This window comes from Gordionus sp. m RMFG-2023, chromosome 4 (genome assembly GCF_954871325.1).
Source record: "Gordionus sp. m RMFG-2023 chromosome 4, tfGorSpeb1-WG-v2, whole genome shotgun sequence".
In the NCBI taxonomy this organism is placed as follows: Eukaryota; Metazoa; Nematomorpha; class Gordioida; order Chordodea; family Parachordodidae; genus Gordionus; species Gordionus sp. m RMFG-2023.
In genome coordinates this window covers 11,882,682-11,907,218 of record NC_088778.1, presented here as the reverse complement: position 1 = coordinate 11,907,218, position 24,537 = coordinate 11,882,682, and the positions used below count along the sequence as shown (strand labels likewise).

General features: G+C 27.8%; 1 protein-coding gene across 1 annotated transcript; it reads right to left on the bottom strand.

Annotated features, from left to right (window-relative positions):
* Positions 1–232: 232 nt before the first annotated feature.
* LOC135928371 (uncharacterized) lies at positions 233–6,623 on the bottom strand. Its single transcript, XM_065464827.1, has 6 exons — positions 6,535–6,623; positions 4,272–4,421; positions 3,723–3,944; positions 3,000–3,107; positions 1,778–2,247; positions 233–1,588 (listed from the first exon to the last, which is right to left on the bottom strand). Exons 2-6 carry the CDS (start codon positions 4,291–4,293, stop codon positions 275–277), a joined length of 2,136 nt encoding a protein of 711 aa, XP_065320899.1. The 5' UTR covers positions 4,294–4,421; positions 6,535–6,623; the 3' UTR covers positions 233–274.
* Between the last annotated feature and the right edge of the window lie 17,914 nt (positions 6,624–24,537).

Sequence of the window (24,537 nt, the reverse complement as noted above, 5' to 3'; positions counted from 1 at the left end):
GGAGGCATATGGCTCCTACCTCCCTGCTATGTAGACAATGCAGGGCTTATAAATGATTTTTTATTTTACCTTAGAATTTCATAAATAATATACAGTTAAAATCTTTATTGACAATTTATTTTATTGCCATAAAATTTTATCTAAAATTAAAAAATGCTAAATTGCACGGAACATATTACAAAATATATACTGATTTGATAAATATGGAAGGATGAGATTAGTTGGTGCACAATTATATTTGAATTATTTTTTAGTATTTGAAAAAGAACTGGACCTATTCTGTTCTGCCGTTTTCATAGTTGCAAGCTGGGATGATATTAAAATCTTGATCAAACCTTGTCCTACATTTAGACGATGCAACATTCATTTTATCAATCGTATTGTATTTGTTATAGGTATTGTGGTTGTCTAGCGAGTTTTTCCTACGAATAGTAAAATCCCGTTTCCAATCTGTGACCAAACCATTATTGATCCTATAAAATATTTGGAGTACAAATGGAGGTTTAAATATTTTTTTGATTTTAGATATGTTCGTCGTGGCAAGTTCTTCGTCTAATTTGCATAGATTTTTGTTGCGATGATTACATTTATAATCCAATAAATTTGAATCGCTGGAACTATAATAGGAAGTTCTAAGGTGAAGGTTTTTGGTCATTTTTTTCCGGGGCAGATCAAGGTTTTTCGTAGAAATATCGGAGATATTGACAAAATTATTAAAATAGTTTTTGAGGTTGGATGCTACCTTGGATTTGTTATAACTACTATCCTTATCACACATTAAGTTTGAGCTTACGAATTTCTCATCATACAATTTTTTGATTCTATCATAATATTCATCGGGGTCGTAATCCTTCTTCATAGTTGAATGAAAATTGTAGGGCATAAAAGGCCTTAAGGGTAGTTTTTCCCAATATTGACAACAGTCATAACATTTGCAAGCCCGGGAACATTTTTCATCTCCTTCTTTGTGTTTAAGAAAATTATTTAAATTTATAAAATCATTTTCGTCGGTCGTGGAAATGATATTTTTCTTTACTATGTTTTTCGGATTAGATTTTACAATGTCATCTTCACTCTTTAAATTACCCATTTCTACGTAATCATTAAAATTATCATTACATTCTTTTTCGTACCGATAAATATTCTTTAAATAAATATCATGGCCATTATTCATTTCGACATACACAGACTCACTAAATTTTCCGCTTAAACTTGGAGGATTTGAATATAAGCCATCCTCTTTAGAGTTAAAAATATTTTTAAGCTTCGATTTTTTTTTTGCACCGTCATTCTTTATCCTTTGGTAATACAAGTCCAAGCCTGAATCAGCCCCATTTTGGAAATAGGAATCATTTAAATTATCATTCAAATTTGATATAGAATTGTTAATTTTATTGGTTTGCAATTTACTTGGTACTTCATAAAAGTAATTTGAATGTTCAAAATCGAAACTATCATAAGTTATTGAAGGGCACCCTTCAGGACTCGGTCGAACTATATTTAGCATTGAATTTTGATGGAATTTCTTGTCGATCATAAAAGAATTCGAATAACCATTTCTCTTAATATTTATAGGCTCGGTTCCTATCTTAATAATTAAAATGAAAAGTATGTCATTTGCATATTATGTTCGCTGAAACCCCAAGACTTTATTTTGGTTTTATCTGCCTTTCATTTAACCTCCACTTACATGGTATTCAAAAATAACGTAAATTACTCAAAAAAATCTTATTTATTGGCAAAGATGGAAATCAACAAAATATTAGAATTGTGAAACCTGCTCCTTAAGACTTAAGGAATAATGAGATAGATTACCATTTAATTGTTCACTAATTATAGATTTTTCATAATTTGAATCTTTAAAGTGATAAGGGCCGGTTTTTGAATTATCATAAGCTCTATAGGGCTTGTTTTCAAGATTCAAATTCTTAGGGAAATTAAACCTATCACCATTGTGGAGGTAATTACGTTTTAACTTTGGCAAAGTTGAGTATTCGCGACATGACTTAAGCGGTAGAGAATTTTTCCGAGATTGGTTAATGCGACTGTAAACATGGCATTGGTTCAACCTTAGTTTTTCGTCTATATCAAAAATTGGCATAGGAGGAGGTAAATCAGTATTGTAGTTTAAGTCATAATCAACCTTGTTATTATTGATTGAATTTATATTTTGTCTACTAGAAAAATGATTGATAAAAGGTCTTTGAAGGAATGTTGAATCGATAGTCTCATAAAGTTTTATCAGGTCTAAAAATAGAGATTTATGGATATTTTGTTTAAAATTAGTAAATATGTAACATTTCTTTTATATTTTAAATATTAAATTTAATAACTAATTAATATACATTTGAAGAATATTATATATAAAAAATAAACTTATAAAAATAATTATTTATACATGACTCACAAACAACCTAGAAAATGTATTTTATATAATTATGATATAAAAGTAGGATATTAAATTTGAAAGCTATTTTTTACAACTGGGGTGTAGTTGAGGGCTCATTTTTTTTTAAAAAAAATTAAAAACACTCCAAACTTTTTATAAGGGCTGGGCCTCCCTGTAACCTTTAAAAAAACCACCGAATACCTTATTATAAGGGAAGCCCTTTACACTTTCTAGGTTTATCTCTTTGGCATTTATTGGAACAACATACAATGGTATATTTAAAGAAGGGAAAAAAATGGCTCAAGTCTCCTCAGAATTTAGAGCACCTCAAATTTTGAAAAATTGTGAAATAATATTTTATAATTTTTTCGAGATAAAATTTCATTTTTTAAATAGCTCTTTAGGGGAAATAATAGCATGATTATATACCATCTTAAAAAATAGTAATATGATATTAATTAAATCGCCATTTTCAATAATAATAATTCATCATTTTATCCTAACCCTAACCATTTTTAAAGAAAATATTTATTATGCCAAACGATTATAATCTAGGCCCTCATAATAATACAGATATTTATTTATTAACAACTAAATGGTGTTCTTGAACCTTTTTCGCTGAAAAGAACATTTTTCTTCAATTTAAACTCGTTGGCTTCTTTAAACGCAATCTCAATTTTTTTAACATCTTCGACAGAATTCAATATATAAATACCCGCTAAAATATTTTTTTAAATATATTTTTTTATTTAAAATTGTAGAATTTTTTTTAAAAAAACAATGTCATAAAGCCCAACTTAAAAATACGAATATAGATGGAATTCTGCAAATCAGCCCGAAACTTGGCCCTAAAAATTCGAAATTATTTTTAAAAAATAAAAAATTTGGCGAGCTCGAAAAATATAAAAGAAATTCTGAAACTCTTGTTTTATGGAAATAAAATGATAATTATAATTTATTTGTGATAAGGACAAAGCAAAGTGTGATTTTCTTCTTTACTTAACTTCATAAAATTATGCTTTAATCTATGTTTTTTTAAATTAAATATTTCGAGCTGGGCAGAAAATGGAATTTTCAGGGCTCTAGACAACGTTATAAAAGATTTATCATTTATCTGTGTCAAATCTTAATTAATGATATTTTAAAAAATATATACAAAATAAAACATCAATAAAGTGTTCTAATCATCATTTCATGGTGACCACTTTAGATTAATTCATTCCTGCCAAAATCATATTTTAAATTCTTATCGTTTTATAAATATGCTCCTATTGAGTAAGATGGGAGTTTTATTGTATTTCCAAGTTATAAAAATAAAGTATGATTTATTTACATTTGTTTCGTTTTTCGTTAGTGTGCGAGGTCTCAAAGCAAAATTTATTGGCTAATTGACCAAACCTTTTGATATCGACGATATTCCATTGACTCATGATATTTGGTAAGGGATAATTTGCCACCAAGCAAAATTGCCCATTAAATAAATGCAGTTTAGCGGGGCCTATTTTTACCTTACTTCTCGCGGGCGAGTGTAATATGTTGATTTCAAAGATTCTTTCTTAAAATAATTTAAATGAATAGCGGTATAAGTATAAATTGATCTTTAGCATGGAGCATAAGAAATGACTTAAAGACCTAAATTTCTAAGAATCTGGTAAATTATCAGATGACATAAAAATATTGAAAATTATATATGAAAATGATTATATTTATAGAGCTTTAAAAATAACTATACTAGTTTTTCCTCCAATCAAAGATATTTAGCAAACTGTTTTAAACTGGGAAAATACACCTAATGTTCAAGCTTGACAGCTATAATTATAAAAACAAAAACTTAGGCACAATTTTATTTCTTTACATAAATAATTTATTATTGTATAAATACCTGGAGGTATTTGACGAGACATGTCACTTACCCAGAAATCAATCGAGTCTAGGCAGGGAAAAGAGATATATAAATACGAAATATCAAAATTAGCCTTTTTGATTAACAAGCATACTATCTTGGTTTTACCATGGAATGAAAAACATGATTCTAATATGAATTCAATAAATATAAAAAAAATTATAATATTTTAATAACAGGATTTTTTTTCTTAATCATTTAGTAGGCCTTTTAATATAAAAAGCAAAATGTAAAATAAATCTAGGAACTAGTATCAGAACCGGGAAAAATCGAGGAACCAGGTCTCTCTTAAAATTTATAGGAAAAACGAAATCCTATACACTGTTAATTTTTATGTATATTGTTCAAAATACCATTATCAGAACTTTCGGAATCAAGGACTTCTACCACAGTGAGGGGGGGGGGGTATGATGCACTTTCTACATTGAAATTGAAGGATGTAGGAAGTAGTTTGGATTGGCTTTAGGGGAGGGATGTTAAGCTCTTACTTGGAAGTAGGTGAATCGAAATCTCTTTAAAATATTTTAGGAGAATATCTTTAGAAAAAAAACACAATATTCAGACATTTTTAGAAGATAAGCTGGTATGTCATGGGAAATACCTCGAATAATGCTACTTCCTTGATGACCGAGTTTAATGTTTTAGTAAAGGAATGTTCAGAAAAATACTTTCTATTTATTTCTGTTTATCAATTTACTATAAATTTCCTAGCCGAGTAGCTGACAGATCTTTAATATGAAAGTTTTTTAAAATAGGGTTTTGTTGTTACATAAAAATGTTTTTTTAAATTTATAAGTTATTTAATAAAAGGCTTTTTGCCCGAAAGAAAATATATTAGATTTAGGCCATTTCAATTTATATAATATTAAAATCTATTGGCGTATACAAGATTTTTGTATGTGTGTGTGAAGAAGGGGGGTGGGGGGGCTAGAAAGTTTTTCTCACCATAATTTTTATGGGCCGTAAAATAATAGATTTTAAAAAAATTATCAGAGACCTGCAGGCCCAACCCGAAAAGTAGTATTATTTAGGGCTGGGTCTAAAAAAATTATAAACTCGAGCAGGGCCGATCAAAAATAAATTTAAATTACATCAAATAATCAATTGGAAAATTTTATATAAAGCGTTTAATATTCATTCATTACTCATACTATCAATTTCCCTTTGAAACAATTAGTAAAATACCTCAAAAATTATTCCACATAAAGTAATTTTAAAAATTTGGGCCGAGCCAAATCCTGTTCGGGCAAAAAAACATCCCATGTCAGTGTAAGGTTATGAGGTGAATACACCACATATAGGGTCGGGCAGATATTTTTGAAAAATATAGTGAACTGGACCAACAATTTTGCAAGATATTTGTAATTTTTTTAAAATATAATTAAAAATTGTAATAAATGGTTGATTAGTTCATCAAATTGTTTCTTCTTTAATGTAATGGTGAGATTAGAGGTCTGTCTGCCCATTGTTTAAAAAAATTCTAATTTTTTTTTAAAATTCACCTACCCCGACTATTTACCTAAAATATTTGTTTAATTCGCCCTAGCCCAATGTTTAAAAAATTATTTTAATAAGGCTTAGATTTTTATTTATAAACGTATAAAATATGCAATAAACAGTAGCGTCACCGTAGGGGTGGGGGCAGGGGCTCTAGCTCCATGAAAATATAAAAAAATTATTTAGAAACCAAAAAAAGGTAATTTTAAATTTTTTTATGAAATAAAAAAATGATTTTTAATAAATAAGTCTGTTCTGCTCATTTCGTACGAAAAATACTCACCCGTCCATTGTTTTAAAAATATTTTTTAATCTGTGTGCCTAATGTTAAAATGGGCTTTGGGTTTAAAATTATTAAATTTAAATTTAAAACAGTTGCTAATTTAAAGAAATATTGCTTTTTTTTATTCTAATAATAAATTTCAGTTTTGTAAACAAAATGATTGCCTAAATATATTATTTAAATATTGTTTATTTTCATTAAATAAAAAATAATTAAATTTTTGGATATGTCGGCTGGAAAATTTTTTTGAAACTTATGATGGGCTTGGGAATTTTTTTTAACATTAGATATGGGCCGGGCTTGGGCCTAAAAAATTTTTTAACTGCGGGCATGGGCTGGGCTTGGTCAAAAAATTAAGGCCCATGAAGGTCTCTGCCAGTAAGCTTGTGATTTGTATTGAATTAATAAAATATGTTTTTTAAATGCATCATTTGAACATATGCAATAACAATTAGTAGAAACCTAGTCGTTGGATTCCTAGAATATTTTCTGTTGATATGTGTAATAGGTCCGATTTCTTAATAGTTGATTTTTTGATATTGAGGCTCTTACTTAATTTTTGCTTGGAAGTCGCTATTCGCGTAAATTTGACAATTTCATGATCTATAAAGGATTAAATTTAGGTAATGATACGAGAAAAATGAATTTTAATACAATTTAAAGGAAAATCGAACTCCAACCAAGGTGGTTTTATTTTTTATGTAATCATCTTCGAAATTATGGATAACAATAAGTAAAACTATCATTTAGATGGGAACAGCTGGGACAGATTCTATATAACTACAGAAATTTGATTTGAATAAAAAGAAAATCCTATTATTTCAATTTCATATTATATTATTATATAATATAAATATTATTCATTTTATACAAAATATCCACCTTGCTAAACCGAGTTTTAAACCGGAAGTTATCACTTTATCTATAATTTACTTTAAAAAAAGATGTAACATTAACTCTATATTCGATTTTCGATAAATTTATATTTCATTAATTTTTTTATAAATTTACAATGTTTTTATAAATTTAAATATCCAAATTAATTAATTTTTTTTTATATTAATACCTATAAATTCTATCGTGGAAATTGAAAAATGTGAAAATAAAATATTTAAAAAAAAAATTAGAATAATAAATAATAATAAATTTGGTTACATTTTTCATTATTTTTCCTATTTTGAATAGTCTTGCTTGGTCTAGTAATTATTTACTATAATTTTGATAATTTATATATTAGCGCTTTTATTTGTTTTGTTTTCTCCTTTCTCTCCTCTTAAAAATCAACAATGTCTTTATTTATAATTATACTATTCAAAAATATTTAAAATATTATAACTTAACAGATTAAAAATATTTTATTTTGGTAGTAAGTTTTTTTATTCATTTTTAACACGTGTTATATCACATTCATTCGCATGTTGTGTAATATAGTAATAAAAATAATTGGGCTTGGAATTTAAGTTTGGCTTAGGATGGGGTTATGAGCTTGAATATTGTTTGCAGTCTATGACAAACTTCTAATTTAGTTTTAGCTAACCTTAATGTTTGTTCCGGATTCTGGAGTATTCTAATAAAACTTTAACGGGTCAAGCGCCCTTATCTTCAAAAAATAAATATTACCTCATAAATGTGTTGCGCATGGTATAACATATTTAAATTTTTTCTAAAATTCAAATGGTAATTTCTCCGCCAGGGGTTGCCTGCCACTATGATACCCAATCCATATTATGGGATTAGCTTGTTCCCCAGTGGCGTTGCCATCATCGTTCAAATATATATAAACTGCCACATATAGGATGGTTCATGAAGTCTTGCTTGGATCTTCCATGTCGCCATAAGAAATAGGTTTTTTGTTTAAAGGGTAGTGCCGTTTCATAAAGAATTCCCAATAATAAAATGTTATTAAGTTGTAAATACAACAACAATTACATTAAAGCAGGCGCGTAGCCAACGGGGGGAAACCCCGAAGAGAAAACAAGCACCCTCTCCCCTATAGTAAAATAATGGAGAAAATTATTAATTGTAAACTATTCTAGGCTATGAACTCCGACCCTGAACCCTATGTTCTTGTTGAACCAGAATCAGAACCCTTTTTAAAAGTTCAGGGCTGTGTTCAAGGTATCAAAAAAATATTTTAAAAATTTCTTAAAATTATAATTTTTTTGTTTATAAGAAAATTTATTATTAAAAAGCGAATTTTTAGGCTTAGAATTCGGAATGCTGGCCCTTTTAAGAGCTTCAGAGATTAAATTATTAATGTTCTCGTAGAAGGAGGCCTTTAGAATATTTACAATGCAAAGGATAGTAGCCTTTGGAATAGGATGATAAAGAATATTAATACATTTAGAAGGAAGCGATATATCGCAGCCAAGATGAAGCGAAATAGCTATAAGTTCATCATTAGTGATAAGAAGACCGAGATTGTTGTTTGGGATAGTTGACAGCCATTCATAGCCTGATTTAGAATTCAGAATAGCTTGGCTGGTACATTGTTCTAATGAATAACTCGATAAGAGATAATCAACGGAGTGAGACTTTAGGGGAATATCCCATGCTTTCTGAAGGGTAGATGTGCGTCTGCTAATGCCAGGTTGAAAAATAAGTATTCCTCAGCATTTTTCAAAATTTTCAGTTTTTTGCATCCATTTTAATACGTTGCTATTTTGTTTTTATGCAATTTTAAAATAAAATATTGGGATATAAAATAAAATCAAGCCAATATTTCAAGATATTCAATTTTTAAATTTAATTGAAATATAAGCAATTATGTAAATAAAAAATGTAAAGTTTGCTTAGTTTTGTGATGTTATTTTGTTTGATGAGTACTTCTTGGATTAGTATTAATGAAAAATAAAATGATTGTAAAATAAAGGATTTTTAAATTTTTTGCTAGTAAATTATGTGTATATAGAGTAGAATAAAAAATAATATTAATATTGAGTCAATATTTCTTCATGCTCACCAAACCCTGAACCATTTTTTAAAATAACTCTAAACACGAACTCGGGCCCTGTTTTTTTTTTGTTGAAGGGTTCACATCTTCGATTTTTAGATTTTTGCAAAAAGTTAAAATTAATATTTCTTTTCTTACGAAAATTTAAAGTAAATTTTTTTACAATATTTTAAACCTTAAACATTGATTAGACAAACCGTGGACTCAATTGATATTGCTTTAAAATATCCGTTTTATTTCATTTTGGATATATTTTTGACTCAAATCAATGAATTATGATTCATCAAATGACTCTATTCAATTTATAAATATTATGACCTATAAATCAATTAAATATTTAGTTATTACTCAGAGGATATAAATGTATCTGAAGGCCAATATATTTCAGAATTTAAATCTAAACATGAAAAATTAATTTTAGTAGTTACCAAGAAATATCATGGAAGCATCGAATATTTTAAAATACATTTTGGAGTTTTTTTTCCAAATATGTTAGAATAACTTTATATTTTAGCAACAATCAATTAGTATAAGCATAAATTAGAGGACCTTATCTTCTTTACGAGGAATAAAGACCTATCTCGAAGTACGCAGAAACTCGGTTGAATAATCTCGATAATATTACCATGGCTGTGCATCTGAAAACATCGGTAATATATCCGAGGATATTATAAATATTTAAAATTTAATTCTGAAAGAATTAAAAGAATCTCGTGGGAACAACCTTCCAGTTGGAATGAGGGCTAATACAAGTAAAGTACAGCTTAATTGTAAAAATGCGGTGGTACCGAGAGAGATAACTTACAGTTTAAAATTAATTTTGAAAGAAATTATAAAACAAATACCTGTGTCTATAATTGAGGAACCCATAGTAGTTAAAAAAAATCAATAATTCAAGTGAAATTTAACAAGTGGAAAATGATAAAAGATTAAATTTTTTTTACGAGAAATAAAGGAAATTAAAGGAATTTAAAAAATATTTCTAGTGAAATGTATATAATAAAAAATAAAGGTAATAATGTTAGTGATAACTGTACTATTTGTTGCAGAAAAGGTCATACTAAAAATGTTTGTTTTTCTAGGGATCGAAAAATTAATGAAAATTTTACTGCACAAAGAAGTGATAAAGATAATACGATTTGTCATCGATGCGCTTCTTAGGACATATAAAAAGAAATTGCTTCGGAAGTAAATTTAAAAATGGTTTTCCGCAGAGGCCACCAGTATTGATAAACCGATGGTTCGAAATATAAAAAATCCTATTATCTTGAATCTAAGTGAAATAGATATGTATAATATAGATAGTGCCCGTGTGCTTGAGATGTGAACAAATGGGTCATCTCGTTGAATTGTGCTCAATCCATGAAGGGATTGCAGTGACTATAGGATTTGCGAGAAAATCATATAAAGGTAGAGAGACCATATATTTATAATAATAAATTTTTTAATACATATAGTGATGTAAAAAATCCTTTGGATATATTTAATAAAAAAGACAATTGTCATGGAAATGATAGTTGTAAATCAAATTTTAACTTGAATAAAAAGATGCAGGGTTGAAAATTCTTATTGTCATTTTGATGAGATAAAAAATTTTAAATTGACCAATAATCTGAAAAAAGGATTATAGTAGGAAAAAAGGTGGGAATCCATTGAAGATTTATAATAAAAAGATTAGTGATATTCAGAGGCCTCAAAATTTAGGGAAGAATTAGGCCATGAATATTAATTATAATGAAAGTGAAAATTCAAATATAATAAATACAATTCAGCTCTGATAAGAATAAATAAAATTCTAATGATTGTTAAAGAGGATGGACAGTGTTCATGCCCACGTTTTAATGTGAAAATTGATATAAAAAAAATTGAAATGTTATTTGATACCGGTGCAAGCATATCGATAATGTATTGGGGAAATTGTTATAAATATTGGCCTGAGGGCACACTCGAACAAGAACCTAGTTGTGTGAGACAATTTGATAGGTCTGAAATTGGGGTTTGGGTAAAACCAAATTGGGAGTGGTTCCAATGATAGAACATTTATTCTTGATTTATGGGTGGTAGAAAAAAAATGTTGAACTTGTGGTGTAGGATTGGATTGCCAAATTGGGATCTCCTAATAATTTTTAAGATATTTTTATAATAAATAGTGATTTAGCAGTAGATAATGCTGAACGAAAAATAATTGAGGATAGCATCGGAAGTAAAATTCTTGAAATAGACATGTATTTATGAGCGTGAATCCCCTCATTAATTCTGATATTTGCGAAACTTCCGACGAATTAATAGTTGAGCTGTGTTGCTCTAAAAATAATATTGAAATTAATGAAAATCAAATATTTAATTGTAAAGTTAATTAATCAAATAAAGTTCGTGAAGCCATATCTATTTTAATGAGGTATAATATTTGAAGGCACTATGGAATGTCTCATTGATTATCAAGTGGATGTGAAATTGAAAGAGGATGTTCACCCATTTTTTTAGCATGCAGACGATTTTCTTTCGGATGGAAGAAGGAAATTGATAAAGAGTTAGACCGTTGGGTCAAAAATGGTATTATTATGCCGGTGGAATATAGTGAATGGGCTACACCATTGGTTCCAGTAAAGAAATCAAATGAAAAGTTAAGGCTCGCCGATTTCCGTGTCACATTAAACCAGTGGGTTGTTGAAGTTAAATATTATTGCTGGCTTAACCAAGTGTCGTGAATATTTAATTGGTAAAAAATTCGTGATTTATACAGTTCATAAGCCAATGATGCAATTGTTTAAAAAGATAACAAAGATTAATGGTCCCCGAGATTACAATATCGTTGTTGCTGTTGGGAAGTTCCAAATGGAAATTAGATATAGGCGAGGGAAAGGATATTTTGTCCCAGATAGTAAAATTATGGATAGTGAAGATGCGTGATTCATACTTTATCCTGTATATTAAAAGGAGGTCCTACCTGGAAAAATCTTAAATTAAATACCTTGAAAGACAAGTTGTTTAACAGGTGTAAAAAATTGGAAAAACAGACTTGATTTGTATATAAAATTGCCAAATGTGGGCGATTGTACAATGCATGGAAATCGTGCTGTAATACCATTTAAATTGCGCGATAAGATTTTATATTTATTACATGCCGGTCATCAAGGCATAGATAAAATGAAATCGTAATCGCGTAAATATGTTTGGTGGCCTGGATTGAATATGGAAATCGAAAAAATTGCAAATAAATGTGTTCCATGTAATACCTGTGCCTCCATGCCTCATAAAGAAGTGGGCAGTGTGTGGTCAAAGTCAAGTTAACCGTGGAAACTGTTTACATTGATTTTTTGATTTGGATAAAAAAAGAAGTATTTTCTAATTGTGGATTTATATTCTAAGTGGATTAATATGAAGAAGTTCATGGGTTAACGACCAGGATTGTCATCAATGTATTACAAAAAGTGCGGGCCAAATTTGGGATTCCAAAAATTATTGTGTCTAATGAGGGTCAGGCCTTTATAATTAAAATTTTTCGACATTTTTGTACTTCGTTGCAAATAACAAAAACATGTGCTGGCTCCACCATATCCTGCTAGCTCTAATGGCCAGGCTAAGAGGATGGCAGCCTTAGTGAAAATAGATTAAAAAGGTCAAACAAGAAAAAGATGATGTTTGAATGGTCATTTTATATTATAATAATCCCAGGAACTGCGAAAGTGTAATGCTTGCTAAATTATTTTTGGGTCGAAGGACCAGAGTGCCCTTGGATTTATTTAAAACCAAGAAGCAATGCTAGAAATTTTCTAGTAGGACATATTATATGGGCTCGTTTATTCGATAATAAAAATAAAAAGTGGGAAAAAGGTAATCAAATATAAAATGTAAGTGCGAAATTGATGCATAGCGTTCGAGAACGAAACCACTGGGATCCTCCACAATGACCACATTAAAAGAAGGGGATATGAATGTGAAATTATTATTATATATAAAAAAAAATCGTTGTCTTAATTAACTTAAATTATCGGGAAGGAACATGGCTTAAGTAACTGAAATAACATTTAAACATAAATTGTATATACGAAAGTTGTTCTCTTAATTAACATAAATGTTAATAAAGTGGATGACAACAACTGTGTCGTGGTGAACATTTAAATGAAATTATATATACTAAAGTTGATTTCTTAATTAACTTAAATGTTTAATAGTTGATTACAATCACAGTTTACGTAAAGGTTTAGTAAAGTTGATTACAACAACTATGTACCATAAAATATGTAATGAATATTGCCTCATGAGAATAGTTTCTTACTCATAGTTATAATGCTTATTCATAGAATATAGTATTTGGCATATGTGAGATTAAAAATTATTTTACTTATCAGTGAGAAAACATAAATTAATTGGGACATGTGGGAAATGTTCATTTTATTATTTAATCAAATAGTAATTATAAATATAAAAAAAAATAATTGTCAATTTTTAAAATATGATTGGCTATAAATTTTATATGATGATTCGTTCTAATAAATTTGTAACGTTCCAAAAAAATAATTCAATATAAAAAAAATACCTCTCCTCCCCAAACCCCCCTAGAAAATTCCAGGCTCTGCTGCATAGGATTTAAACCAATTATTATTTGATTTAAGAACTTCATTATCAAATATATCCAATAATTTTATTTAATTCCTTGTTTATTTCATAAGAAGCTGCCCTTCCATCAAAGCTTGATGGTATAGGTCTCCATCCGCCTATTTCCTTAAGAGTTTGAGCCTTTATATCCTCGGTGTAGTGTTGTTAAATGGCACGTTTTAAGCCGATTTTAAAAACGGCTAACTCAATATTTTAGCCTGAAAAATATTGCCTAAGCCTCGAGATTTTGATAATATATGTATAGACATTTGTTACTTCTATGATCAAAATCTTGATGCTTAATATTTTTCTGTGTTAGCCCTTTTTAAAAATCGGCTCAAAACGAGCCGTTTAACAACACTACGGTCTAAATTTCGTTACACACCTCGAATATTATTAATCTATATTATATCGCGGCTTTAGACCTCTTGAGCAAAAACGCTCCAAGCGGCTCATATCCAAATTTTCAAAAAGACTCGCTGTTTAAAATCTATTGCTCTTTCTTCACCTAAACCTAACCCTGAATATGCAAAATCCAACAATACGACTCCTTTGCCATATCAAATAATTATAGCCTCAGCTATATGCCAACTAGGTTAAGAATGGTTAGAAATAATATCTAGTTCCAATTTAACAAAGAACTTAGAATTGCTATCGGTCTTTAATTAGGCTGCGAAATCATAACACCGACATCATGTTGCTTCTGTGATACACATTCGATAGTCTAGTTCAGGTTACCACTCTTTACACTGTTGCTTTCCAAAAGGCAGATACATAGGCACTATGCCATAATCCGATCATTCATAGAAGATTGAGATCTATAAATATTTCTTCCACATTAAACCCTCAGCCCTCAGCTCTTGCAGTAAAATCAAACCCGATGGGATGACCCTAGTCCCCTAGAACAAAGCTAGCTTGGAACTCTACTTGTGTCGATCGTTTTTCTAGATCCTTTCTTCAACTACAAGATAAGAGCAGAAAACACAATGATCTGTAGATCATTTGCCGCCCCAAAATTATTCAAAACAATGGGGCACAGCTTATGTTTAATCACAGGTGACCCAAAAGAGGTTTTCTATATACGACCAAGAATATCGATCAAAATTTGCCGATCCAACTGTATATTTTACATGGGTCATCCCACCAACATAACCTAAGTAGTTATTTTTTTAATAACTTTCTTTTTAAATATTGATTTTTAAAATATTTTTTCTATAGATATAGTATGTATATTTTTAATATTTATAATCAAAAATTTATCATATTGCAATCTTTTTAATATTAAATTTGAAAGTAAAAATTTATATCACATAGATAATTTATACCTTCAGCATTTGCAGTTTATTTAGGCATTCGTAGTTTATCTAGGCATTTTCAGTTTAGTTAAACCCAATTATAACTTATCAGTTGTTCACCTGGGACTATGCTATAATGGGAAAGATAGAAGTTTCTTCTGTCTGACCATATTATTAATTTATTTTGAGACAATTTTTCAATAAATTTTTGAATATATAATGTACCAGTTGCATTCTTTCAAATATGTTTTTTGGGTTTGCATTGTGTGATTGTGTAAGACATTACTTGATGCAAGCCCTCGCAGAAAGTTATTATGTAGGGGGTGGAGTTTAACATATTACAAATTACACGTAGTTGCTTACTGGTTGCATGTAATTACCACCAATAATAATTATTTTATATATATTTTTAATGAAACAAACTAACAAATTGTTTCTATGATTTTTATTTTGAGTTATTTTTTTTTACGATTCTATTATAAACTAGAATTTGTTTGCACATTTAGAATTTAAATTTTTATTTAAAACGGTGTCTACTGGATATGAGAATTTCGGTAAATTTTTTATTTTATAATATACAAGGGTTAGGGTGATGTTTTTTATACTTTTTAATATTTTCAAGATCTTATATTAACTAAAAAGTTAAAATAAATAAGAAAATAGATCAATGGCGTCGATAGCTCAGCATGGCACTGACAAATCAAATTTATTTGAGATTAGAATATTTTTCACCGGAGCCATCTTTTTTTTACAAAGAAAATAAAATCATGTTAGCATCCCTTAATAATATAAGTTAGTGACGCTATTAGAACTAATCTAAGATCCTTTCCCATTCAATAATTTAACATTCATTTGGGAAGAAAAATTGGGGATTTTTTTTTTAAATGTAAAATATTATAGCAAAAAAATAATTTGGATTAATAACAAAGCAAAATTTAAAAATAAAGGTGTATTCCATTGGATTGATAATCAAACAGAAATATAAAAGACCTGTAAAAAAATATCCCGAACCAAAATACCCCGTATAAAAAGCTGCACAAAAAGGCACCGGACCAAAATTTAAATGAAAACAGGATACTGGACAAAAATTACTCGAACTAAAATATCGAAATGTTAACAATTTTTTTTTAAAATGCTTTCGAAAGTGGAATTTTTAAAAACAATGATTTAGTTTGATAAACAAAAAAAGAGATGTGCTGCATAAGAAAAATAAAATATAAAGGCATACTATGAATGAGGAAAAAAAATTGGTCAGGAGCATAAGTATCAAAAAAAAACTCTGGAAACAAATATATATTTTTAAGCTGGCCAAGCTTGAAAAAGAGAGAAAAAATAAATTAAATCCTAACGAGAATAAATAATTCGACTTCTGCAGGTTTCTGGTGTAATTTTTTAATTCAAAGCAAAAACGATGAGAAATTAGTAAAAGAAAAAAATAATATTTTTTCTTAAAGATAAGAATATTATTATAAAAGGTAAATAAATTCTTTATTATTTTTATAAGGTTTCAACTCCATCTTATCATTTTATATTGAAAAAGAAAATAAACCATTAATATATGTATTTTTCTATGAAATAGAAATGGCAGTTTTCTAAATCACTTGCCTTAATATTGACTGATTCGAAGTAAATAATAATCGAGACACGAAACGAAATAGTTAGAAAATTAGATTCACAATCAAAGTGAAATATGCTTACAAATTCTATATAATATTTTTTTCACCGGTAAAATATGATCCATAAATAAACTTACCTCGTGAAAGTGATTGGTTGCCATATGCGACCACGCCCGAAAGACCAGATAATTTTGGAACCGGGCCTAGCAACTTGTGTGAAATATTTTTACGCATGGCCTTTCGCAAATATTTTAAAGTTTATAATTGAGCAAATTTTGTCTTTTTCTTAATTAAAAATTCTTATGGACAGGACAATTTGTATAAAATTATTTTAAGATTTACAGGCCTAGCCGAAAAACAGTTTTAAAAATCTTCACGGGACGGTAGAAGGCGGGCTTTTAAGTTTATCACCTAGGATTTCATTATGATAATGTAAATTAATTATATAAACCTGCAACTGGAGATTTCTTTTCTATTTGACATTGGTAACTCTTCCACTAATTCATTTTTTTTAAAAATATTTTTTTAAAAAATATAAATAATGATCGATTTATAAAATAAATACAAATTTACAATATTATTACTATACATTTTTTTGTATCTAACAGTATCGGTGATACTTTTCATCTATGTAATAATATTTCTTATAAACATCCAATTTTTGAAGGTCTTTGGCTGGGAGTCCCTCAACTTCCCCTCCTATAAGCTACCTAAAATATTTGTTTATTCTAATCAATTCATTTTATTTTATAACTCTATTATATTATGAACGCCGACTCGTCAGTTAAAGATGAGGATGACATTGGCATAGAGTGAAGTAAGAGAAATTATAAAAATATACACCATCTACCACGCCACAGCACACTAAAATTTAAATCGGATAAAATTTTTACCTTATAATGTTGATGAAAGTTTAAAGAAATAAAATCAAATTATATGTCATTTACATTCAATCTAAAATACTGATTATTTTTAAAAATATAATGTCTCACCAATGATTATACAGTTATATTAAATAAAGATAATGACGAGAATATGGATAATTAATTTATATCTTGTTAATGTAAGTACTCATGATCTCGTAACTGAATATAAAATACGTGAGGATTCGAAAGAATATATTTAATACAAATTAAGAGCATGTGAAACTTCAGAACTATGCGGTAAATTGATTAAAATCCACAGAGTGGGTAGTTTATACATTCCCGAAAACATTTCAGGTCAATTTTGATTAAATTTAAAAATCGCTCTCAATAAATAATTTAAAATTGAGATTCCAAATCCTCATGGATTTATATCCCGCTACGTCATAGGTGAATTGTCGTGTATATATAAAATTTGACATAATAACAACTAGATTAGAAATTTATTTTGGATCCTTATTAGAACGAAATATACTATGTAAATATTATATATAAATACTAATTGAGATATTATTTATAAATGGATATTAACACAATAATTAAATTTGCTCAGACGTTTACCAGAGGTGGGGAGAGGGGACAAATCCCCCCTCTCAAGGCCAAAATGCAGATTATTAAAATATTTTAAAAATCTTTGTCTTTAAGTAATCACTAATTTTATGATATAATTAAATACCTATTATGAGTGTTCTTAATAGTGTTGTTAAACGGCTCGTTTTGAGCCGATTTTTAAAAACGGCTAACTCAATATTTTAGCCCGAAAAAATATTTCCCAAGCCTCAAGATTTTAAAAATGTATGTATAGACCTTTGTTCCTTCTATGAGCAAAATCTTCAGGTTTGGGTAATATTTTTCTGGGTGGAATATTGAGTTAGCCGTTTTTAAAAATCGGCTAAAACGAGCCATTTAATAACACTAGTTCTTAGTGAAAGAGCAAAATTGCTTGTCTCTTCAGAAGAAAACGCTTTATTGAACTCAATATTTTCTTTGCATTAGAATGTATAAGCAAATAATTTATTAATAGCAGTATTTTATGCAATCTCTTTTAAAAAAATGATATAAAAATCGCCGAAAGTATTTAGAGCTTAAAAAAATCAGTCAAATGTTGATGAGATATTTATAAATTATAAATCAAATGGGTTAGACCTTCTAAATATATGCACAGAGATTTGATGCCAATACTGATGAAATCATTGAAAAAATACTTCAATCACAAAGGAGATTGTATATATACTTTTTTCGTAAATAAATACCTTGCCGCTTTCTATATTTATACATTGCAATATTTCTTAAGAATATTTTATATTAATGATTCTATATATTTATCATTAGAATTTTTTAAATATAATCTATATATTATAAATTGGGCAATTTCTAATCAATAATTTTTATAAATTTATGTACATTTCAAATACTCAAAAAATTCAAATTTTTTTATACATTTTTTTATACATTTATACATTTATTTTATAATGATTCTTAATAGAAAGAGCGCCACTTTTACTGGGTATGACTATGAGCCTGAATTCGTTACTATGCAGGTTGCCAGACTTCAAAAATTTATTCTGAATAATGCTATTTAGTTTGAGTAAAAAATGCGGCATTCACTTGGGTTTCTTATTTTTTAATATTTTTAATCCCGGTTTAGGTTTATAAAATCGTACTCTTTTTCTCTCCGGGATTTAATATCAGTCTGTGGCTCGTTGCTAATGATTGAAAACAATATATAATTTATGTTAGCAGTTATCAATTTTTTTAAAAATATTTCATCGGAAATTTATTACCTTTTTGTATCTCATCAAGATATATTGAAAATTTAATGTATCAGTATTTAAACAGTTTTTTTAAATGAAATAATAATAAAAAAATACCAGAGAACTGCTGTCCGGATCAAATACAGATTTATTTCAAAAAAATTAACGTGAGGCATCCGATTTAATATTTTTAAATTTTTTTTTAATTAATGAGACATATTCATTTACTGCGATAATAATGCAATTCAAGATACCTGCGACTATTTTTTAATTGGATGAAATATTTTTAAAGTTAAACAAGTAACTAGTTTAAAGGTTCGATAGATATGGGCTAGGCAGGGTTAATTAAAGGTTTGAGAGATATGGGTTAGGGTTAAGGTATATTAAAAATGATTTATTAATAAAATGTCAAATCTGACAGTCATGTGATTAAAAATAATTTCCTTGAGTTGGGCCATAATCATTTACTGTGCCTAATTTCAATCTACCTGTGAAACAATTTACAAAACAGACCAAAAATAACTCAAAAATGGGTTAGGCCGTAAAAGAATCAATAATAAAAAACCGGGCTAGGTTTGAAAATTATTTTTTTTAAAATCTGGATCGGGTCTAAAATTTGGAAGCGCGGGTCTTTGATAAATATAAACTAATATTATTTATAAAATTGCAATTTTTATATCTATTTTTTTTCATAAAACACCTGATAATTTTTGTATATTATGAAAAAAAGTTCAAGCATATTTTAAAATAATATACTTTTGTTTTCTTCCATAATTCGACCGAATAAATGCGGTTCAAAAAGAATGATAATTTCTCTGATGCTACCATATATAAAGTGATAGAAAATTTGCAAACTATATTTGTTTTTTTGTCAATTTTTTAAATCATCATTTAAATGTAGATTTAAATATTTTTTTTCAAATTTAAATTTTACAACATTTTGAATAAACTAAGACTAGATTAATTTTACTCAATTTTTTAAAAAATTATTTAGTTTTTACCAACAAAATTATGATACATTAACATCAATATTTATAAAATAGCGTCCATTGACAGATGTGTTGCCAATATATTTTAAATTTAATATATTATATTATATTATACATTTTATTTTCGAATATATTATATAATAAAAATTAAAATTGATCAAATTTTTTTTTAACATTATACTATAAGTGAGAATTACATTACAAGGATGTTTATTAATATTTTATCGAAAAACATGACATCAGAAAAGTTATAATATATTTACTTCCAGGATCTTGCTAAGGGGAGGGTGACTATTAGGTTGGGTTTTTTCCAATAAATTTTATTATAGATCTTTAAGCCCACCTATTGTAGGCAGCTCTATTAGATTTTAAAAAAATAATTTTGGATTTACACATTTTTTAATATAATAATTCTCTTTTTCTAATTTGAAATGTAGTCTTTATTTTAAAGTTATTAATTTTATTAATTTTTCTTCCATAAATATTTTCTGGGGAGAGGGGGGTGAATCTAGGAAAATGATTCCTCGGAAAAAAATCCCGAAATTTATTCCCCAGAAAAAAGATTCCCCGGAATAATAATCCCCAGGGAAAAAAAATCCCACAGAAAATAATTCCCCCTTTTTTAATCCTATAAAATAATATATTCTTAGAAAATTAATAAAATGGGGGAAAACACTTCCCAAATAAAATTGTCAAACAAAATTATGAATAATAACTAGTGCTTAATATTAAACCTAATCAAATTTTTAAATTATTATTAATTAACCCTAACCAATATAATGTATAATGTTATGGCCTATCATCCCTAACTCAGGTTTGGTTAAAATTAAACAAAACAATTTTTATAAAATAAACGAATTGGATACCTAGTCCCTGTGATATTAAGCAAAATATATTATATGCTAAGTAATGATAATGGCCAGTCCAGATTTTTTATTTTGGCCAGGATTTGTAAATTCATACCATTTTTTACCCAGATTTGCACTACTCTAATTAAATCAAATGATTTTTATATTCAATTCCCTGGAAGATTTGTTTAAATAATATAATGAAAGTTAAATAAATCTAGTTCTCCTTTGCATATTTTCATCAACCTTTAGGTATTTATTGAAAATTTTATTTTTAAAAAAATATTTATTCAAAAATAGTCGACCAATTTTTTAATTGGTATAATTTTGTTATGAAGTCTTTTTCTTATAATTTTTAGAATATAAAATATATAGTGTTCTATGTCATAATTCGATATTTGTCATTAGTTGGCAAAAATAATAGCATGATTTTTATACTCTTAGGCCCTTTTTTATTTATAAGCTAATGATGGGCTATTAATTGATATAATTATATATATAAATTTTGTGGCGAAATAGGAATTTGTAATTCAATCTGGTCTCCTCTATTTGATAAAAATTATTTCACTGAAATGTTTAATGCCTACTATAAGAATTTAACTGGCTGAATACAAAATCAATATAAAACTTTCTAAATTATATTTTTTACTGCCCAATTTAAATTAAATGCTGTCAAAAGCAAAAACATTTATTTCAGAGGTGATTATCAGCACTGAGTATTATATATTTGAAATCTCATAATTATTATTTTGCTAATTTTTTTAAAAATTTACAGAAAAGATTTAATTATATTTTTATTTTATTAAAATGATATATGAAACAATGTTTCCACCTTTTTTTTAAATTTTAAATTGTAATAACTCTTTTATAATTTTCACCTATTTCTATAAAAATCTATTATGTTTTCTTTCCAAGATGTCACAAATCTATACTTTTTATGCTATCTTCTAAATTATAAAGTATCAAAGCTATCAACGGATTTATCAATTCTCATAATTTAAGATTGCCCTATTTAATCGCTTAGAGTTAAAACAGAAATTCTCAAAGAAAATCCTCAAACGTCGAGAATAAATACTCATCGTTCAGAAAATACTGAATATAATTTTTTAGAAATATTTTCTTTATTTTAGCGACGAGGTTATTTTTGATAATTTAAAAAAAAATTATTCGGGGATTTATTTTCCCCTATATTTAATTTAAAATCTAAAAAATGGGGAATTTATTTCCGGTGAATAATTTTCTATGGGAATTTTTTTCCAGGTAATTATTTTCTAGGATTTTTTTCTGGGGAATTATTTTCCGCTTACCGTTGGGGGGGGGGTAAGGGGGAGGAGAGTGTAGAGGGATATTTCTATTAGCTTAAATGATATTAACGAGAGAACAAGCAAATTTACGATTGATCACCCCCCCCCCCTCCTCCTTGATTACGCGCCTGTGTAATTTTTATAATTTCTGACCAGGATAATATACAAAGACCCATAGGAAAAATAATAAAAAGGCACACACAAATTATTAATTGTTAATAGAAAAATAATAATGAAAAGGCAATAAACGTGTGAAATTATTTTTAGTTTCCAAACATAAATTTAATAAATACGACTACGAGAGACCAGCAGGTCTGGCCCTAAGCCGGCCCGGGTCCACTAGCCTGGCGTATTTTAGTTTTTTAAATATATCCTGGTAGGGCTTAAAAAATTCTTTAAAAAAATACCCGGGTCAGGCCTAAAAATTATTTTTAAAAAAATACCGGGGCCGGGCGGTATATTTTAAAGCCAAATATTTTAAATCGCCATTATTAAGTATAAAAATTAAAAATAAATATAATATGGGGTAAAAAAATCCTGGCCGGGCTTGAAAATATGAAACCCGGGCCAGGCCCTGCAAATGCTACCTCTGCAGATCTCCGATAAACACGAAGTATGAATATAAAGATATTTTATTTTACAATTATAAATTTGTATAAATGTCATTAATAACTGAAATTTCACAAATCTTGTTTTAAATTAGGAAAAAAAGAATATTTATTCATTTTTTTCCAAATACAATAGTTTCTTAAAAAAGAGTGATGACTAAAATTTCTTAACCCCCCCCCCCCCCAAATCTCCCATTGAAATTCTTAGGGTTTAACAAATTCAGGGGTTTGCTTCATTGACCCAGTTTTTTTTAAGCAAATTTTTAAAAATAAAATTATTTGTAGCATGTTTTTTAATTTTGAAAGACCCAATTTTTGCTGATTCATTTTCCTGAATGCATAAAATACGTATCTTGTGATTTTTAGACAATTTTGGCATGCTCTTTAGTGTACTTTTTAATTTATTTGAAAATATGATTTATACATAAATCAATATAAATTAAACGTGGTAAAATCGTCAGAAATTCACAATGTAGGTATTATATACATACTGGAACGACAAAATCAGGTCTTTCAAAATTAAAAAAAAATGGGTGCTGTAAATAACTTATGTTATAAGAATTTGCAAGAATTTCTAGATTTTCAATACGCCTACTGTAAATAATAGTGAAATATTTTTACTAAATAATTATTCAATATCTATAAACTCCAATTGATATTTCTAAATGGTGAAAAGGCATCAAGTCTCTCATGTTAAAATAAAATAAAAGTTGAAATAATGATGGTATTAATTTTATATTTCGTTTATTTAATTTTTTTGATTCTAACTTGCTTTAATGCTTCCATATTTTTAGTTCCACCTTGAATCTTGTTACCAGTTAAAGAAATTTTCTAATAACTTTTTACTTATAAGGTTTACCAAACAGAATGTTGCATTGAACTAAAATGTATACTAATTAAGCATTAGATATTGGTCTAAGCTCTAGAATTAGTGTTTCAAAAGTTTGGCAAACTTCATGTTTAGGACAGCGTTTTATAATATAATTATTTTTCTTTTATATCTATTAAATAAACCGAAAAAGTAATATCTATAAAATTCAAAAATATTTTCAATCGGGTAAAAAGAAACCTTATATTTAGATGTAATTGATTTTTGAATGGCAATTTAATCCGAAATTTAAAACTCATCCTAAGGGATGCTGTTATAGTTTTTATTTCGCGATTGATGAATAGTATTTATCAGTATGCGCACCATTACATTTAGTGCTTCATTTTAGCACTTGCATGATGCTAATATTTCTTGTTATTTTTTTCTTATATTAAAATGCGCTAAATACTTACTAATTATTGATATAAGTTTAGAGTTATTCTTCAAGAAGTTTGGTTGAGTTCGTGATATTATAGTTTTTATTTGTCGTATAATTCGGTTATCATTTTGAGGTTGGCAAAATTGACTTAAGTCACTAATTTATAAAGCAACACATATATTTAGAAAATCTATATTTCGGCGTGATGCCAATCCTTTCACCCGTCTACCAAACAGATGAAAGCAATAAAATGTAGGTTGGGGTTAAATTTTAGAATTGGTCAAGGCTTACTTCATATTTGAAACATGATGTCTTAGATTTCATTTTTT